Genomic DNA, 20,995 nt, shown 5'->3' on the forward strand with positions numbered 1-20,995 from the left:
GACTTCTTTAAATGTGAACTTTGGTGAAAGACTTGACTGAAAGCTTAGAGGAGTTGTAGTAGAGAAATATGAGGATGAGAAACGAGTCCATAATATTATTTCTCAAATTTAATTTTGTATAAAATGAATTTATTTTGCTGTGTATTTAAAAAGCTGTGTTGTAAACTGTGACAGTATACAGTAAATTTGAGAAATAAAATGACACAATAAGTGACCGGCTTCCTGTTCCTACTGTGTTATTCAGCACTGTGGCCTTTCTGTATATCTGATTTTCTGTAGCAGGTAAATCAGGTAATTGCATTTTTTTATTCATTGGGGATTTTGTGGGGCTCAACTTTGTCCAGCAAGCCCTGCGATAGTCTGGCGACCTGTCCGGGGCGTACCCTGCCTCTCGCCCGATGTCAGCTGGGACAGGCTCCAGCCCCCCCGCGACCCTCAAGAGGATGAAGCGGTTAGAAGATGAATGAATGAATGAACTTTGTCCAGCAACCCAACAAAACTTGCCTACTGTCACCACTAGAGGGCCATAAATACTCACATATGTGCACACAATATATTACTCTGTATGAAATGCTTAATGTTCCACCAGTTGGTGTCTGTAACTTCATCACTTCATTATTAAACATTTAAAAAATAGGGCCACAACCATAAAGAATGTCCTGTGGAAGGGAAATTAAATTCAGCTCTGAAGTGCTTAAAAGCAGATAATCGGCTTACTACACAAGTGCACATACACTAATGTTTTAAACTGAAGTAAGAGACATCTTTTAAAATAGAAAACATTTACATATATTTATAGATCCTGTATTTTTCAATGAGGAAGATAATATATGCCTTAACAAATATCTGTTAATTGAGCTTCTAATGAAAACAAAAATACCTTAAACACTAATTGTTACTCAAAGCAGAGAGTTTTTATGTCTTAAAACATCTGGTGAGAAGCTTGAACTAAACTTTGCATTTTACAGTTTAGTCATTCTTGTATTCACTGTATCTCCCCAAAGAGTTAGGGGAGTGGAGTCGGTTAAGGCCATCACAGAATTTGTTGAGAAGAGGAGGAAATGGAGGATTGACTACTGAGCCGGCTCTGAGCCTCCCCATTCATGACGAGAGAGCTTAGTGTCTAAAAACAGAAGAGGGGGAGATTGGGGAATTTGACAGTTAGCGAGCATGTGTTACATTAGGACATGATGGTCAGTTGAGTCCCTGTGATGCCTTTTTTACAGAGGCAAGACAGATTACGTAATGTGAATGAAAAGTCTGTATTTACAGAGAGATAACTGCTGCAAATTGTTTTTCAATTTGGGTTTTTAGACACAGACTATAAGATATTGCGAAGAGTGGGGATCTTGAGTCACTATTTGCAAGATGACAGTTAGATTTGTTTTGGGGTTATTTCCCAAAAATATGTAACCCATTAGTTACAGATTCTAAGTGTTATATCATCGGCACCTGGACTTACTTGAGTTTCTTGAAGACGTTTCACCTCTCATCCAAGAGGCTTCTTCAGTTCTAATGGGCTAGTGCAGAGTCGCAGGCTTTAAACTCTGTGTGGGTGTGAACCCTTCAAGAGTCACATGTAAGTTGTTGACCCATCCAGCCATCATGCGTGTCATTGGGGTTAGATAGGTCCAGGTGTGAATGGGTGTCAAGCCGTCTGGGGAGGGATCCCAAGGCTGCATTGTGATAAGCTTTGTCGTAGGCCACCTTCTCTGTTAAACAATGGTCGTTTCAGTTTGCTGTAGATGGCTTCTTTCACGCTTCTTTCAAACCATCTGTCTTCTCTGGCCAAAATGTGTTTATTGCTGACACATCTTCAAGAAACTCAAGCGAGTCCAGTCAGCAACAATAAAGCACTTAGGATTACCATGACCTGAATGACACCAACATTAGTTAAAGATCAAACTTATCCTCTTTTCTCAAGATAACAAATGCTGATCATATTTTAAATTTCAAGCCAATTATAATAAGACATGGATAAACATCCCTTCATGACAATTGTAACTCGTGCCTCCTTTACTCTCCTGTAATTTCAAATCCAGCCACTCCTAGTAATCCCTTTCCCAGCTTTCCCATCGCCAGACCTCCCACCACCCACACACTCACCTGCTTCACAATAACTAAATCACCCCAGCAGTATATATACCTGCATATCTCCACTCATTCCATCACCTTAGCTTGACTGTGAACTGCTAAAAACAACTTGGTCCTTCTAGTCAGCCTTGCTCTGAGTACAGCTTGTTGTCGAATGCAAATTAACTAAGGACAATGGCCTGTCTTGCGCTCTTCTTCTCCTGTGTTCTTGGCTAAATATGAGCATCAGTACTTTTGTTCAGTGTGACAAAGCACAACAAAACACCAGCTGTTTAATTGGTTCAGTTATACCGGCCATTTTATTGGGTACACCTGTTCAACTGCTCGTTGACACAAATATTTCGTCAATCAATTGGCACCAACTCAATGCATACAGGCATGTAGACATGGTCAAGACAGTCTGCCGAAGTTCAAACCAAGAATCCAAATGGGGAAGCGATATGATTTCAGTGACTTTGAATGTGGCATGGTTGTTGGTGCCCTATGGACTACCTTGGTTATTTCAGAAATTCTACTAAAATTTTCATGCATAACCATCTAGGGTTTACATAGAGAATGGTCTGGATACTCTGTTGTCTGAGTAAAAAGCCTTGTTGATGACAAAGGTCATATGAGAATGGCCAGATTGGAGCTAGTTAAAGCTGATAGAAAGGCAACAGTTACTCAAATATCCACTTGGTACAGCCAAGGTATACAGAGGAGCATTTAGAATTTACGTAAGGGCACCTCACAGTCCTTGTTGGATGCACCACATATTACTGAGCATAAAACTCTAATACCCTTTTCTTATGAACATGGAACAGTGTCCATTCTGGTTTCTGCAATTTTGAACCATTTTGAGCATTTCGGCCAAAAATAAATTGGTTCAGAACCAGAAAAGTTGGTTCTCAGCTGGAACCAAAACATAGCAGGTTTTCCTTTACCTGCTGTGTGAAATGTGACCACATCAGTGGGGTGCGTCATATTCTACATTTTGGAAAGAGTAGATGGAGTCTTGCATGGTATGGAATAGTTTTTTGTGTCTTCTTAAAATTATAATAGTGGGTCCATGCTTGTGTTTTTGGATTTAAAGAAATGATGTAATGACAGAACAAAAGATTGCAGGTAATCAATGTAATCAGCCATCTTGCTACTACTGATTAATTTCATTGTACATTGTGCAATGCCCTCCACTGATAAAGATTCATTAATTACAATGGTTCTACTCAAAACAGGTGGAAACATGGGGCTGTTTCACTAGCACCAAGGTTTCAAGAAACCTGAATGGAACCGGTTAAGAGCCCGAGCCTATTCGGTGGAAAAGGGGTATAAATGGAACCAAGAGGTCAGTGAACACACAAGGTTTCAGTGAAACACACTGAGATAGCAACAGATATGGCTACACTCTGTGAATCTGGGGTTACACAGCCTTTATTTTACCGAACCAATGTTGCTGTGGTAGCAACTTAAGTTATATATATAACCCCCCTACTTTTTATGAACAGGGAAATTACCTCTAGGGAACAAAACTGTTTTTTGCATCAGGCTGTTTATTTCTGCTGTACAGTTGGGCAGATTAATATGGGGGTTTAAGGGTATTGACTCACTCTTGGAGCCAGCCTCAAGTGGTCATTCGAGGAACTGCAATTTTTGACACTTATGTGTTGGCTTTATTTTTCAGCCCCATCACTAGTTAAATGTTACTAATAAAGTGGCCCGTAAGTATATTTATCAGGCCCTCAGGAAAGCAGCACAGTCTTGCTTCCAAATTTTCTCAGTGGCCACTTACGGTATTGCAGCAAAAAAAAATAAAAAATCCCCTGCGGCCCAAAAAACATTTTACCCAAAAACACCATTGTAAAAGAGACGTCAATTGTTACTCTTTTAACTCAGAATTTTTGATTTAGATTTTTTGATATATACATATGTATACATGTGTGTTTATAATATGTATATAAACTGTTCCAAACATGCCGTTCCAGCATGTTCACTCATGACTTATTTTCCAATCAGAGATTCAAACCAATGACTTTCTTGTCATGGGATTGCCTAAATCCATCAGTGGTATAGGCTATACTGTAAAGCTGTACTGGTTTGTGTTAAGAAGGGTTGAAGTTTAGAGAGCACCACGAACCATGAGACCACAACACTGTCACTCTTATCTCAGTCCAAGCTGTTCCATACCATACTGTCAGATTAATCACTATAGGAGCGGAGGTCAGGAGGGTTATGAGTGAGAGAGGAGGAGAGATGAAGAAAATAAGAGAGGGAGAGCTGGTGATGAATAGACACACTATAGAGAGCAAAGGGGAGGGAAAGTAACAGATGGACTTGTGAGGATTAGAGAAATCTGGGTGGTTTCTGATGGAAACTCACCCAAGACAGAGGAGGGAGTGACGAGGGAGCGCAGAGGGAAGGTGAAGGAAACTGAATCTCTGCTGGAGGAGAGGTGAAAGAAACATAAAGAGTCCTCAAACACGGTGAGTCCAAATGTTTTTTAAGTGTTTTTATTTTGTTGCTCGAGTGTAAGCTGATCAAAAGTTTAGTGTTAACAGCAGCTGGATTTTTCCAATCACATAAGGGAACGATTTCAGCTTATCATGATGAGATGATACAAATCATAGACACAAAATGAGTACCATTCTGTTTCTATAGTACAGACAGGGAAAGCAATTTATTTACTGTGAATCTCCTGCTGTTTTAATGTAGAGAATATATTCAGTGTTTTCATCTCTCTGTAGAGACATTTAGACCAGTCAAAACAGAATTTACCAAACAAAACTCCCTAAAAATCAATGTTCTGTTGGGTGAAATAGCAGACTGACTTCATGTCTCAAAGCTGTTTGCCTGCATCAGTTAATCTGTCAGATGCTGATAACATGGACAGGTGTGTGGAGACATATCAACACATGTACAGTAAGTAAAGGTAGAACACTAACAGCCTCAGTGTACTGTATGGATTATCGTTTTACACCAGGAGAGGATTTGATGGAATAAATTAAAGCCAGGTTGAACATAACCTTTATGATCAGAATGATTTGAATGAAAGGACGTTGCCTCTGATCAGGGGAGAAAAAGATGAGGATGACGTTTTTTCTGCATGAGTACATCAGAACTCTTTTTTGGGACAGACAGATAACCTGTTAACTCAAATCGTACTGGAGTGGGGAGGTGGCTTCTGAGGTTCCAGCTCTGAATATTTTCTCAAAAGCCCCAAATCTATGCTATACCCTAAAGAAATCTAATGTTATTGGGTACATGTTCTGTGTCTTCGGTGTTATATTCATTTCAGTGTATTGAAGATCACATTTAAGCCTGATTTTCACTGTTTAACACATTAATCAGCCTCACTTGTTTGTTTGTTTGTTTTTTCATTTAATTTAAGTTTATTTCATTTCATTTATTTGACTCACGACCATAACACATGGTATGGAGTACAAACATTACATAGAATAACAAAACAATGACACAGTGTGGCTAAAGTACAACCAATGTTACATAAACAAAGGAAGGACATTCTTCAAAAAACACCTAGTTTATGAATTACTTTTGGTTTATCTGATTGTAATAACAAAATTAACCTAAACATAGATGGGCGGTTTAAATAATAATTTGGTAAATACCCCTCTCTGTAAGTCATCAAGCTTACATTCAGACATTCAAACAAAATTTGATACTCAGGATCATTATCACACAGGTTGCAGATCCTCTGATTTCTGTCCAGCCCTTTATATCTCCCAGTGACTTCTGGATTTCTGGTGTTATTTACTCTAAAATTACAAATAGCCTGTCTGTACTTTTAGTTGTCATGCAACAGATACTTCTCCAGTTCAAACTCTCCTCTTTTAGCCTCTGTTCATCAGTTAGTTTTAACCAGTTGATGTTGTTACACTTTGTGAGAGCAAGAGGTGAAACAAGCCACATTCATCCAGCATCTGCTTAACCTGCAAGACCCATGGTGACACATATACACCTGTATTATGCAGCCTGAGCAGATAGTTGTATATTATTCGACTGATTTAGTTTCTTTACCCTCTATCAGCCTCCCTTAGTAGCCAATAATTCTCTTTTTTAACTGCAGTACAGAGTGGATATCTTCCTAACTCCCCATAGACCATATTATTGCAGGTTGTCTGGTTTTAATTGATCCTTTGGTGAAAGGTTAGAAGTTGTTTCCCTGGTAACAAGAGACCCCCTTATGCTCCAAGTCCATTTCTCCCATTTAGTGAAGCATAATCTGCACAGACAGCTGTTTGAATAACACAAATATCCATCTGTATATGTGTTTTTAATTTATTAATCGTATCTACATTGATTGATTAGCTCCCAGTCTGTCTGTGAGCAGCAGATTCCCCTCACTCGCTACAGTGTGCTGGGAAATAAAATCCATCAATCATAATGTAAAACACTGTTGATTTCTTCCTGTGGAGCTGACAAGAAAATATTTTGGTTTCGTAAATATCTGCTGTCAGTCAGCCTGGTGGAGGCAGGTTAGCGCTGTCCTCTCAGCTCCTCAAGAGCTGCTGCTGACAGACGGCTGCTTGGACAGAGACACTGGATGCAGGTCAGAGACGGTGTGGATTGAAAAGCACCGTCTCAATGGAGATGGTAAAAATACTAACAATCACACTGCGTGACAAACTAAGATGGTGTCTACAACATTCTGTGAACTCTACTCCAGCATATTAGATTCGTAATGCTGTTTATGCCAAACTCCTACCATATCTATAACTTAAAAATATTATATTATCAGACAATTTTTTGCCTCTTTTTAGGTGGCAGGAATGAAGGAATTAGCAATCCTCAACAGTTGTTGTGTCATGGTTTCTAAGTGTTGAAGACAGTTGGAGAACAATTACATACAAAATGGGATGAAGCCAACATGGGTCATGGTTTTCCAATATGATGTACAGACTTTTAGGCGTTCTATTATCTCAAATGGCTCGAAAAATAGCTGCCTTAAATGGGAAACAATGCCCCTGGACCCTCCTAGGTTTGGGCTGAGCCCTCAATGTTTACAATGTCTGACTCCACCCCTTCTCCTTGGCCATCGTCTCTCATTACAAACTCATGCTGTGCTGCCAAACATTATTCAAACCCACAGAGCTTTATTTTAAATTCAAGAGAAGATCCCAAAGTTTCCAAAGATAGCAAATATGTCAGGCTAAATTTGGGGGGCATGTGCTCAACATGATGCACAAGACATGTAGAATATTATCATGATGTGGTACAGTCATGAAAAATAAGATGATATAAAACTATTTTTCCATCTTTAAATCAACGTAAACTGGAAAAGGTTTAAATTCTGTTGCAGATAGAAATCATATTTCATTACATACAGTGTTCATTAAGAACACAGAACTTATTGATTGTCATAATTATTTTTCTTATCGTGCCCTTTGGCATCTACAGTTTGTTGAAAGACTGTTTGGGTATAATTAAGATATTGTTACGTGACACTATGTCTGAGACAAAGATTTCAGTCGCAGACATGACTCAACTGTTCCTCACGTCTCATAATCCAGATGTTTGTCTCTCTCTCCCTCCCTTCTTTTCTTTTAGGTGGTCGTCCAGTCAAAGACAGCTGATGAGAGTCAGTTGGCATTAATCTCATCCACCTAACCCTGCAAGATTAACACAGATTACCAGACCCAGAGGTAGGCCTGAGATACCGGACTAATCACTCCTTTGCGAGCTCAATCCCACTCGCAGAGGTTGAGGAACAGGTTGAAGAACAGGATGAGTCCTGAGAGCGCGACTGATTAGTCGCAAAATCCGCAGGATAAGATTTAGACGTTTATCTTCATCCAGGAGGAGAAAAGGTTATAAAACAGAAAAGGATCTGAGTCATAATGGCAGAGGAAATGTGGTCTAGGGTTACAGCTTGATGAGAAGAAATGTGTGGAATCAGACATGTCGCCTGGCTTGTGCCGTAATATCAAGAAGAAAGGGGAGGTTTAAACTACTCTGCTGATTTCTTTGAAACTGGACCAGGAGGAGAGCTGGAGTTCCTCCTGCAACCTCTGGCCCACACATCTGTCTCTTTCTTACTCGCTCAAAGTGATTAAATCCCAGCACTTCATCTTCCTCCATTCCCTTGTCCTCTGACCTCCGCTCATCGACTGCTCTCCTTCCTCAAGCTCCCACCCTCCCTTCATCTTTCCACCTGACCTCTGACCTTTGTTCCACTTCTCAAACATCCCTAATCCCCTCCACCCACTTCTTCTCTCTTTTCTCTTTCAACCGTCCGCAATGAATCAATCACCACAACAACAACCCGCGACACTTTATCTGGACTTGTTACTGCAGTGTCACGGAAACCCCCTCGCTCCTCTCATCCTCATCCTGATTGGTCAACAGAGCCTGTCATGCTCTTGCAGCCAGTATTGAGATCAACATTCAACGTGAAGCTGAAGCACACTCTGTGGTCATCATAACTCATTTCTCCCTGAGTTTCTTCAAGTCCAGAAGCAACAATGCTGGAGAACATGTCCAGGCGTAACCGCTCCCTGCTGTCACTTTCCCTCACTTCACTGGCCCTCACCTTGTCCGTCTCGGCTTTCTGCACCTCCTATTGGTGCGAGGGGACACACAAGGTGGTGAAGCCTCTCTGCCTCTCACCTGTCAAGATGAAGAACTGCGGGCAGAACAACAGCCAGCCGTATACGACAGGTGAGGCCGGGAGATAATATCAAATTATTATCAGTGGTATCAGCCTCATGCACACTGCATGGGTGAGAAGGGGCCTGCTTAACCAGCCACTATGTTCAGAAGGTCATTAATCAGCCCATTAAATGGCCGTTATGAGTTGTCATTGGGAGTACGGATACAAACATGTTTATTGTTCGGCTGTGACCTCTAGTGGGCATAGTTATTATGACTGAAGCTAAGGAGGAAGTCAGGGGTGACAAAGGGAGGTAGTCGGGCCGGTGGATGGGTCAAACAAACACAGTACTTTCACCTAGGAGGCCACTGTCAGTGTACCATGTGAAACTTAAAGTCAATATTTGTGTAGCATACTTAACTGACATCACATTACAACCATATATACCGTATAAAAACCTTTATAAAAATAATGGACATAGCCACCATGGCATCACCCTTTGGTTTGTGGACTGTGCTGTTTGTTTCCAGTGTTATAAAGTCCCGCTGTCCCAATATTTCTCCATCCCAAATTGAATGCAACATCTCCTGAGTCCTGGCTTCACTGTTACTGGTGTTTGGGTCAAGCGCTAAATGCTAATGCAAATTTTTTGCAAGTGGATATAAACTTAAAACAAAAAGTACTTACAAGAGAAACTGAACATCCAACTCATCCAAGGGCCTTTTAGTACAAGCAAATGCTGAACAAGACCTTTTTTAGGCAACTAAAACATTACAGTCAACTTTTATGAACTGAAAACACACTAAAATTAGCAACAACTATGGCTACAGCTATACTCTGTGAATCTGTGGTTACACCATGGTTATGTTACCTAAGTAAACTTGTCACCTTGGTTACGACTTGTCAATGGACAACAGCCACCTCACCTGAGGTGGTCACACCCTTATTTATGCATAACTGTAAGCCTTAATAATAATTACATGGGTGAGTTACATAAAAATTCAACCCCTGCACAGCTGTCATGCATGTTACCTTAGTCATGCATACCAAAACTGTTTTTGGACCAGGCTGTAAACATGTTTTTTTCTGCTGTACAGTTGGGCATTTTAACATGGGAGTCTATGGGGATTGATTCACTTTTGGAGCCAGCCTCAAGTGGCCATTTGAGGAACTGCAGTTTTTTTGCTTCATTCTTCAGCCCTGGAAGTTGCCGCTTCGTTACTTAATGTTAAGTAACAAACATGCTTATTTTAACCCAAACCACATCTTTTTCCATACACAACCATGTAGTTTTGACACCTAAGCCTGACAAAAATGAATCTGAAATCAGTCAATTAACAAACAATTATGGCTATCTAAATGAAGGTGTAGCAGGTCCCTTCAAGGCTGATAACCACTAGTAACAGCTATGTAATGGGTGGATGACATTCAAAATGGGTGTATTTGTAAATCTGTGTGTCTGGTGTTAAAACTGAGAAACATTTGGTAGAAGAGTGACCAATTTTTACACATCTAGATTATAAATAATTGTTTCAACAGCATTTAAATGTTCATGTCAACATATCCTTCAGATTCATCAAAACACGTTTATACAGTTTTATGTAACACAGAAGTCTAAACCAACATTCAATTTTCAACAGAATGCACCACAGTTTTACCAGCTTAATGTCTTTTGGCTGCCAAACCATGAAATCTGTGTTTATCTGGAACTTAAAAGTTATGTTATACACAGTTGTATCAAACAGCTTTCACTAACATTACCTGTTAATTTAGTACTTCCATCATGTTTTCACTTCTGTTTGTTTGTCTGGTTATCAGCAGTAGACTTCAATTACTATCATTTAGATTTGATGTTAAGTTTCGACAGGGGTCTGAGAACAGTGAGGATCCAGTAACTAAAAGGAAAAAACATTGCACTGCAGTGCTGGGCACACTTACAGTTCCTATAATAGTTGTATTACAAGAGGACTGAGAGAAAAATAGACTTCTGCACCTCCTCTTGGCTCTGTTTTCAGGCTTTAGAAAATCTAGCCTCGTTTAGGAGACTATAACCAATCACAGGTCATCTTATGTTTCTGTGCTGATATGTGCTTTTCTGTTGTGTTATATGTAAACATCTCTTGTGTCCAAGACAAATTTCTCCCAAGGGAGACAATAAAGTAACTAAACTAAACTAAACTATTGGCTTTTCTAGAACTGCAGATGTGTGCCTACATTACTTCAAATGTTAAAAGTCTGATTCAGTGGTGGAGAATCCTGCAGAGAAAGTTGATTTTCCAGCTTGGTAACAACTGCCTACACTGCAAAGCAACCGAAAAAGAATGACCTTCTTAAAGAGAGTCTGACAATAAATAAAATAAAACACATGTCAATACTGGTGAAGCATTTCAGAGATGAAGAGAAAATTTTTTTAGCTGCTACCACCACTGAGTTCTGTCTTCTTGGGAAAGCAGTCCACAGCAGCACGGTGTGAAGCAGAGAGACCGTTTGGTGGCTATGGTCATCTGGGGGAGGGGCTTGGGACGGAGAGGGGAAAGCTGAGGGATGAGGGTGTTGATGAGGGCATAATAACAATCCGAACACTTTCTGCCTGTTGAGACTGAACTAAAATCTTTTGACTATAATTTTTCTTTTTCTTTTTTACTATATTGCATGTATGGATGATTTAAAATGAAAATGCACCTACATGCTGCCATCATATTTTAAACAAACACTCTGTACATAAAGCTGTATAATAAATGATGTGTACTTTGCACATGTAGAATATTGACATGTATTGCATGTTCCGACCTTCCTTTATGTGAAGCCTTGCCGTCACATGTCTCACAATAAAAAAGTGTTGATATTTCATCCCTTAGAAAATCTGTCAGCATAATGATAATGTATTATTAATATTTCCAGAAACAGTAAACACTAATCTACTGCAGGATTTTATGGTATCCACAGCATTTTTCCTGCACCTCATATTCCAGTATTTAACACTTGACTTGACCAGCAGAGATTCACATAATCCCAGCTTTGTTGCTAATCTCAGAACTTTGTATCTGCAACTGCATGTTATCGGGATTCACTGACCCGCTGTCTTATCTCTCGGCACTAAGCCTATTTGTTTCCATGTAGTATTCAATTTTCACTGTCATAGAAAATGACAGATTACCTAAAGAACAGTGTTTTTGGGCTGGGTTGTGTTACATGCTGTGACCCAAAGGAGACCCCTCGTAGTATTTATGTCACAGTTTTTTGGCACGTTTGCTTTAAAGAGGATCCCAAACTACAGTGAGGAAAACATTTCATTTATGAATGTATCTCTCTACTTCTGCATCTCGTACTCCTGAGCCTACTTATCTACTTCTTTATTCCTTAATTTCTTTTCCCCATCCAGAGACCCCCACCCCGGACCCGAGGCACCCTCCCTCCAATGTGACGCTGTCTCCGCTGCAGAGGGAGGAGCTGGCCAGGATAAAGAGGAAGCAGTTGGCCAATGCAGTCCACTACATCTGGGAAACAGGCGAGGACAAGTACATGCTGCGCTATTTCCACACCGGCTTCTGGCTCTCCTGTGAGAAGCACAATGAAGGTTGGTGATAAGAGCATAAACAGCTATAATTACAAGAACACAGTGGTCAAACAACAAAGGGTTAATTTTTGGAAGCAGCTGTATGGTACCAATTCAGTACCTGACATATGTTTACGTAATATGAAGAACTTTTTTTAGCAATGAAAGTAGTGTGATTACAAGAATACGTTCCTTAATACTGTGTTAAGACCAAGTGGCAATCTCCGGGGCTGAAAAATTAAACCAAAAACTGCAGTTCCTCTAATGGCCACTTGAGGCTGGCTCCAGGAGCAAGTAGCCCCTTTTACACTGCCAGATTTTCCGCAAATGTTGGGCCGTTTTGCCGGCAAGCTGCGAGCGTTTAGACACACAGAGCCGGATTGGCGAGTTGATCCGAGGTGTCCAATATTCCGCCTCGTAGGGTAGTCATATTGGCGGAACCATTTTAGTTTAAACAGACCGAGGTGGCCTTCCACAACGGGAGGGGCTGTTGAAGACTTGTGGGAGGAGCTGTTGATGACGCCGGACGTGTGACCCACTGGCGGTGGATAAACAGGAAACAGCTGATAGCAGGAATGAGCAGCTAGTAGTAAGAGGGAAACACAAACCTGTCACACACTGTAAAGATGAGCAACTGAGGAAACAAGGAATTGCGCGCCCTCCTTGCCCTCGCAAACGAAGAGGCCATTAACCGTCAGATGATGGGGACAGTGAAGAATGGGCCGACTTATGAGAGAATTGCTGAAGGACTGACTAGCCGCGGCTTCCATCCCATGTCACTGTTTACGTCACACGCTGAGCTACAAGTTTTGTTACTTGCTCACGCCCCCCATTGCCCCGAAAAAGGTGCATTCTGTATAAACAAAAGTAGGTAGGCGACATTTTGCCGCACTCCCCGATTTTGTTTTTATACTGCCAATGCTGAAAAAAGACTGATTGGGCTTTCCTGCACATTTGCACAATTCCTGTTTAAAAAGGGCTAGTCAGTCCCCACAGACCCTCATGTTAAAATGCCCAACTTTACAGCAGAAAGAAACATGTACAGCCTGGTACCAAAATGCCTTAGGTCTCTATGGGTAATTTCTCCATTCATGTAACTGTACAGGGGGTGATTTTTTTTAAAACTCACCCGTTTACATTTCATTAAGGCTCTGCATAATTAAGGGCGTGGTTGCTTTGTGTGTCAGTCTGTCTGCCGAGCTCCCACAGCTCCACCCTCTCGTCCAAATATGGTCATTTCTGGCTGCAAAAAACCTAGTTGTTGATGGCTGAAGGGCTGCCATTGAGACTTTAAAACAGGATTCCACAAATCATTGGGTGATGTCACAGTAGAAATGTCCATTATTTTTACAGTCTATGTTTTGAGTGTATTTGAATATGCAATATAATTACTGCCTTGATAAAAAATATATTATAATTGACTACTGTAGTTATTAAATGTTAGGATAGCCACAAAGTGCTTGTCATAATGCAGACCATCCTCAAGTATGCACAACGCAGGGGGTTAACTCTGGGTCTGAAAAGTGAAACCAATGCCTTAAACCTGCATTCTTACTAATGGCCAACATGAGCAACTCCGCTGGTTGCAAAAAAATTCTAATTGTATAAAAGTCAAAGAGAAAATGACATAGTGTGAGCATGAGCCACTTGGCTTAACGGTGAAGATTCTCAGTCATCCAGGTCATGGTAATCATAAGTGCTATATCGTAGGCAAGCAAGTCCAGTTGCCTACAGTATAGCACTTATGATCACTTATCTTAAAGCTATAGTGCGTAACTTCTGTCGCCTCCCAGCGGAGTAACACTCGCCACAGACCGTACACAGACTAACACTCGCCAGTCGCCACACACCGTGTAAACAGAGTAACACTCGCTTCACACCATGTACACAATGCTACACAACGTGGCAAACACCAGGCTGCTAACATTACATTACGTTCATAGCACCATTTCCAAGAAAATAATAAAGTACTAGGTCCAGTACATGTAACAGCAACACATACTACTCATAATATAATTATAAACCAAGTCACTTACTTATCCAACAGCAGCAAGGCAACATCTGTGTCTGCCCTCAGCCCAATTTCTTCCTTCAGGGCTCTCCACCGAGGAAAAGCGACGCCAATACAAATCCTTGTTTGCCTTCTCCGTCGGTCACTTTCCTTCTTTGCTAATAGACCTTCAGCCGAACGTCCAGGCTTTTTCTTTGTGGTAGGATCCACTTCTGAACCGTGTCTCGGCCGCTTCTTTGTTGCTTTCTCTTTCTACCTGCGCTCTACCTCTTCCTATGACACTCTCCGCTCTTCCTCCCCCTCCCTTCTTGTTGTGAGGAAGCATTTCCTGTGCGCCATCCCTTCTTGTTGTGAGGAAGCATTTCCTGTGCGCCAGTGCGGGAATGTCGCCGGTCGACATGCAAACTAAAAATGATATCTATTGAAAAATACCGCGAGATGTTAGAGGAGCCGATCGGCTTAATCAGCATTGTGTCATCTCCTCTAGTAGTGGCTTGGGTGAAACGGACCTGTATAAGTTACGCACTATAGCTTTAAAGCAACTCATTCTGTTAGATTTTCAGGATTCCTAATGAGTATAGACATAGCATTTCCGAAAGATTATTTATGTCATCACACTCCAAAAAAAATACATATTGCAGTGGTAACATAATACTCTAATCCTTGTGGTTCTGTTATGGCAGAGGCTATAAAGAGAGACATATTTTGCTTTAATCCCCTAAAACATGGTTGATATTCAACTGAAATATGAAAGATTAATTTAACATTCAAAGCATTTAATGTTCTGATCATGATTTGTGTTAATCACCATCACAATGTTGATACGTCAGCTCTGTTGTGATTGTTCCTCCAGGTGAGGATCAGGAAGAGAAGTGTCGCAGCTTTATTGAGCTGACACCAGGAGAGACACAAGGTCGGTGACCGAAAACTTAGAAAATACAACCTGTATTCCATTTAACATTTCCATCACCACTGTCTAAACATCTAATCAATCACATATATATGTATGTATTTTTGAATACATTGCCATCAAATACTCTTATATGTCCTGTCACACAAAATGTATTCTTCTGCCAATCAATGCTTCCAGGCGTCCTCTGGCTCTCAGTCATCAGTGAGTTCACGTACATTGGTCTTCTGGCCATGGGCTTCCTGCTTATGTGTGTGGAAGTGATGTGCCTCTGTGCCAAGAGGGAGATGAACGCCCTCAAGATCAATGCCTTCGCCGCCATGTGCACTGTCCTCTCAGGTGAGGAGGGGGGGACACTCTCTGCTGAGGTCTTATAAAACATCAACTTATTTGACCTTACACAACCCAAATATCAGTAGGGGTAGTTGTTTGAATCATGTATATTGAGGTATTCATTCCTCTGTACAAAAGTAAAGTGATGATAAATGCAAAATATACATAATTAAAACTTCGATCTCATCGGACAAATTGCTGAATTTAATCACAGTTTCATTGGACACGGATAGTTTTCTGTCATAAGACTTGAATTTTCTTTGAAGAAAAGGCTTTTTGGACATTTGTGATCATTTGGGTTTATTTATTCTCTTCAGTTTTTTGTGACCTCAAACAGTGTGACTTTCAAGAATTAAGATAGGTGGCCAGCCAGTTCAGTATTGAATGTAACGGTTTCTTCCATTCTGGAACTCTAGGGGCCCTATTTAGATGGTCTAAAGCGGATGGTGGAGGGCGCATAATCCATGTCGCAGGTGTCATTGCTATTTAGATGCCGGCGCAGTTGTCATTTTCACGCCCTGCACCCTCGTCGTCTAACTAGCAAATGAACTTGCGCTTCTCTGGGTGTGTTCGTCTAAAAATGAGGAGTGGTCAGGCGCAGTCATGGCGCGTTGCTAGTTAGATGGTGTAAAAAGCAAATGCGCCAGTGACCAACAAAAACCTGGTCTAAAGTCAACGCCGCAGTATTTTGCTGTTAATCAAGTTAGTAATATGTGTCTCTAGGCGGGTGCACAACGCGCGTGCACTCTGCTCAGACACACACGGAGCACGGTTGGGTTTCCATTATGCGTGCCAAACGTGCCAAACGGTGCCAATCCCCTTTGATCTGACATCAGATGTCACGGGACAGTCGATATAGAGATACATTTATCGTCTCCTCAGCTGTAAAACACTCACTCTTTCCAGTTGGTAGGTCCGCCATCTAACTAGCTTTCCGCCGTGTGCCTCTTTTAAAGGGAATGAGAGGTGACACTCTGATTGGCTTATTGAATGATACACCCAAAACACACCCATGACTAATTCACAGAGTAAGTCCAACCCTTTTAGACTCTCCGCCATGGCGCACAGTCTGAAAACGCGCTGTCTAACTAGCAAGTGACTGGGACACGCCCATGTGCTGCACACCTGGCACTTTGCGTTTTAGACCATCTAAATAGGGCCCTAGATGTTTGCTTTGTTGTTCTATTTTACCTTCCCATTGTTAATACTTTCAAATGTTCTTTATTCCTACCTTATTATAAATAAGAGTTCCAAAAGGGTTCTCCCTGAAGGGCTAGGATTCTACCCAGAGCCATTTTCTTTAAAAAAAAAAAAAAAGAAAAGAAAAGAAAAGAAAGGAAAGAAAAAGAAAGGGTTGTGATAAAAAAGAAAATGAAAAGGGTTCTTAATGGAACCTTTGGTCTTACAAAGAACCTTTTTTTTTTAGATTATGGGTGTTAAAAGATTTTTACCCTCAAATATTCAAACGTTTACCCTGTAGATGGATTTGGAATCCCCTTAATCAATTCACTTTAGATGCGTTCTGCCATAGTTGAAATCTTTACCATCATTACCTGCCATACAGTACTACATGGTCTGCCAAAATTCTTTATTTTATTTTCTTATTCTTTTTTTTTTTTTTTATTGGAACTGGGTATTTGCTATACTGTATTTCACTGTAATCTTGGAGTTTCATTTACCAACTCTACAGCACCACTGAAATAGTAAAAGCTGTAGTGGTAGTGATTTTACAAAATTTCTACCCCCTAAAAACATGATTGTGAACCATGGGTATTGTGGGTTTTGCTGGACTGCATCAGCCTGGCCCTCAAGGATCTTTATGATGGCTGCTGGACATGTTTCCCTTGGCCCCACACTAACCTGTTAAACTAAACCCATGGTTGGTGAGAGAGAGATCTTTGGGAAATGTAGTCAGTAACTATTTTTGGAGCTCTTGGTAGACATCCTGGATGGGTTCTTGTTAGCACCCATAGATGGTGGAAAGGGTCTGGATACAGAGGGATCTGGGTGGAACCATTAGACCAAGGGTTCTCTGTAGAACCTTTCTTAGGAGGGTTTGGGTTGGAATCTTTCACAGATGGTTCTAGGTATAACCCTTAATGTTGGGCTCTAGACAGAACCATCTGAAAGGGTTCAAGATGGAATCTTATGAAAGATTCAACCAAGAAAACAAAAAGAGTTCTCCTATTGGGACAAGTCTAAGAACCCTAGTTAACACCTTTATTTCTGAGTGTGCCTCTGTCTTTCATCTTACTCATTTCTTCAACCATTTTCTCCTAAGTGATCAGACTCATTCTCTTCTTTTCCTCCTCTACCAGGTATGATGGGGATGGTAGCACACATGATGTACACCACAGTGTTTCAGATGACTGTGAGCATCGGGCCCAAAGACTGGAGGCCACAGACATGGGACTACGGATGGTCTTTTGCGTAAGTTTGTTTTAATTTAACCCCCCTGAAAAATTGGACTTCAGGCTTGGTCACAACCAGCTATGAAATCTTGCGGCTGAAGCAATTATTTTAAAAGGTTTTGCTGCAATTAGAAGATTTCCTCACAGGTTCAATTTTTTCCTGTACATTTGAGCTGTTCTGAGAGTCAGAAAGTTCAAAAAAGAGGAAGCTATCACAGCTCATTGGCTGTGTTGCACCATCATTTTAATTTAAACTCCTAAGTCTGAGTATAAACTGTATCACAACTTCAAGCACAGTTTGAGACAATTATGAGACAGATGAGTTGATGATACAGTTGTTGGTAGTTTTCAACCAGCCCTGCACGTAGTCACCATGTCAACCAACTTCTAGCACCAAATATTTGGCAGCAACACATGGATGAACTATGCTGTGCCTTTTGTGGTGTGACCAGGCCTTCAAACAACACACTGCATTAGCCTGTGGTCTGATGAAAAGGGTTAAAATGTCTTCAAACTCATTCCTCCCTGTACTCTCCAGCATGGCGTGGCTGTCGTTCAGCTGCTGCATGGCTGCTGCTGTGGCCACACTCAACTCCTACACCAAGACCATCATCGAGATGAAGCACCGCGCCCGGGTGAGGCTGGAGGAGGCTCGCGCTGCTGCCCGTGCCCCCTCCTATGAGGAAGTTGTTCGAGCGGGCAGTGGAGGGGTTTACTCCGTCAGTCAGCTAATTCAGCTTGGCCAGCAGGGGGCACTCATGGACCCGCTGTGGCCTAGAGGAGTGGGACCAGCTGTTGGTCCTCTGGCGTGTGGCGCTGGGGGAGCGCTGCTTGTTGGCGGAGGAGGGATTGGAGTTGGAGGGATGGGAGCTGTTGGGATTGGAATGGGAGGAGTTGGAGCAGTAGGAGGGGTCGGAGGAATGGGGGTAGGAGCAGTTGGAGGAAATGGGGTTGGAATGGGAATCGGAGCAGCAGGAGTCGGGGGAATGGGTTTTGGAACAATGGGAGCATTCGGGGGAGTGGGAGGATGTGGGATGGACCCTCATGGTATGGTGGTGGTGGAGGGATGTGGTGCTGAAGGATGTGAAGACTGTGAACGGGAAATGGACGAGATAGATTATGCTCTGCAGGAGGACAGAGAGGACTCACTCTGCTAAGACTTTTGGGGACAGAGGACTGTGACAAACATCTTGTCAGGATTTGATCTACACATTGTATTTGATTGAAACTACATTCCAAGACTACAACACTTGAACACATACCTTCAAAAATTATTATTATTAACGTGATTATTATTATTATTATCATTATTATTATTATTATTTGTATATATGCAGCTTTGAATGATAATTGTAGCATTTCTTTATTATTTTAAGTTATACAAAGATTGTTTCAAGCAATGTCATTTGATTTCTGGACCACAGGAGGCAGAAAGACTTCATAACAAGCCAACAGCTCCAAAGCTCCAATGTTTATTTTTAACATTTTTACTGGTAACAAGTTAGCAAAGAATCGCCCACTTACACATCAAGCAGACCCAGAGCAACACGATCATCCCACTGCAATAATTGCAAACCTCTGCTTTCACGAGGGAGGTTGGTAAAAGCATTGAGACTACCAAGTCTCAGTGAAGCAGAGGAACCAAACCAATTGACTAATTCTAAGTCCCGCCCCTCTTGCTGTTGCTGAGTCGGACTAGCTTGATAAAAAGAAGCATGGTCCCGTTGAGCCAGGTGCTGCAGTGTTTACTAGATAGTTTCTCGGTGTCGGGCACTATAGCTTCAAAAAGCCAGCAGCAAAGACTACAGAGTGTGATGGAAGGATATATTCACAATGTTAACTTTTATAAACAAGGCAAAGCAAAACAAATTTAGGCTTCTGGCCTCAACGAAAACAAGAGAAGTAGAAATCGAGGATGACAAGACTATCAGTCAACATTGCTCCTGCACTCCTGGGTATGTTTTCCAATGATGGCAAAGGCATGAGCTGCCCCCCTCTCCCTCTGATTGGCTAGGACTTGTTACCTTTGTTGGTTTGATTGGTTGGGTTTGGGCAAGAAGATGTGTGATTAGGGCCAGAATGTCAGGATAAGCCAATCAGAGGCAGAAATTTTGCTTCCCTGTCTTAGGATCAGGAAAGTACTCTTTGTATTCATTTCTAAATACAGACCATGTTGCTAACCTAATGTTCGTCTATCTGTGTTGTAGAACGTTGCGTTCGTTAGGCGACTTTGGGGTGGCACATAGCCTTATAGATTATGTAAACAAAGGAACGTTAGCTTTGATCCTTTCTTGCTGGTGATAATTCATGCCATCTTAACAATATGTCAGCAACCAAACTCACTGTCCTTTTCTAAATCTCTTTAACATTACCATAAAAATGAGGAGGCAAACCTGGTGGATATCTCTAATCTGACATGAGGCTAACTCGTCTTGATGTTCCTATATGTTAACCAGGAAGTTAGCTAGCATTTTGCAGACATTAGCTATGATGTAATGTGTCTGTGAAGCTTGTGACAGTCCGCCCGCCACATATTTTAACCGTCCTCAAAATTTGACGAACTTTAGCTGAAACATAGACGAACCTAGCATATAGCCTGTCTAGCTAAGTATAACAGGAAAGGGGAAAGTTGACTGATGCTCTGTGGTGCTACAAGCTTCCTCCATTTTTTTTTTTTGAGCATCAGTATTACCAAAAACAAAAAAATAAACTTAAGTTTTCTTTACTTGTGTAAATGCAGCCTTACAGTGACTACTTCAGGGATTGCATTATGGCTCATAAGATGTGTGAGAGGATGTGAGACTGTAACTCAAAGGGTGTTGAGAGATGATGATGATGATGATGATGATGATGATGATACAACCGTGACAATGACTGTGGTCTCTGACGTTATTTAGGCTACATTTTTTGTTGTACGTTTTGATTTATGTTTGCATGAATGGATGAAAATCCTTTCAGGTAAGATAAAAAAATAAAAACAATCCACATTTTCTGATGATGTCTTATCAATACAAAGATTCCATATGATCATGTGATCTTCACTTTCGCTGTAAGTTGAGACTTTTGCAACTATGATTAAAAAAGAACCTATTTAGAG

The 20,995-nt window shown here is 41.2% G+C and overlaps 1 protein-coding gene across 1 annotated transcript; it reads left to right on the forward strand.

The window, feature by feature from the left end:
* The first annotated feature begins 4,369 nt into the window (after positions 1–4,369).
* On the forward strand, positions 4,370–20,867 carry LOC126384529 (germ cell-specific gene 1-like protein). The gene is made up of 7 exons (XM_050035640.1): positions 4,370–4,553; positions 7,636–8,745; positions 12,060–12,254; positions 15,098–15,157; positions 15,335–15,493; positions 17,806–17,917; positions 18,437–20,867. The coding sequence occupies exons 2-7, from the start codon at positions 8,550–8,552 to the stop codon at positions 19,053–19,055; spliced, it is 1,341 nt and encodes a 446-aa protein (XP_049891597.1). The 5' UTR covers positions 4,370–4,553; positions 7,636–8,549; the 3' UTR covers positions 19,056–20,867.
* The last annotated feature ends 128 nt before the right edge of the window (positions 20,868–20,995 follow it).

Source organism: Epinephelus moara, chromosome 22, assembly GCF_006386435.1.
Source record: "Epinephelus moara isolate mb chromosome 22, YSFRI_EMoa_1.0, whole genome shotgun sequence".
Lineage (NCBI taxonomy): Eukaryota > Metazoa > Chordata > Actinopteri > Perciformes > Serranidae > Epinephelus > Epinephelus moara.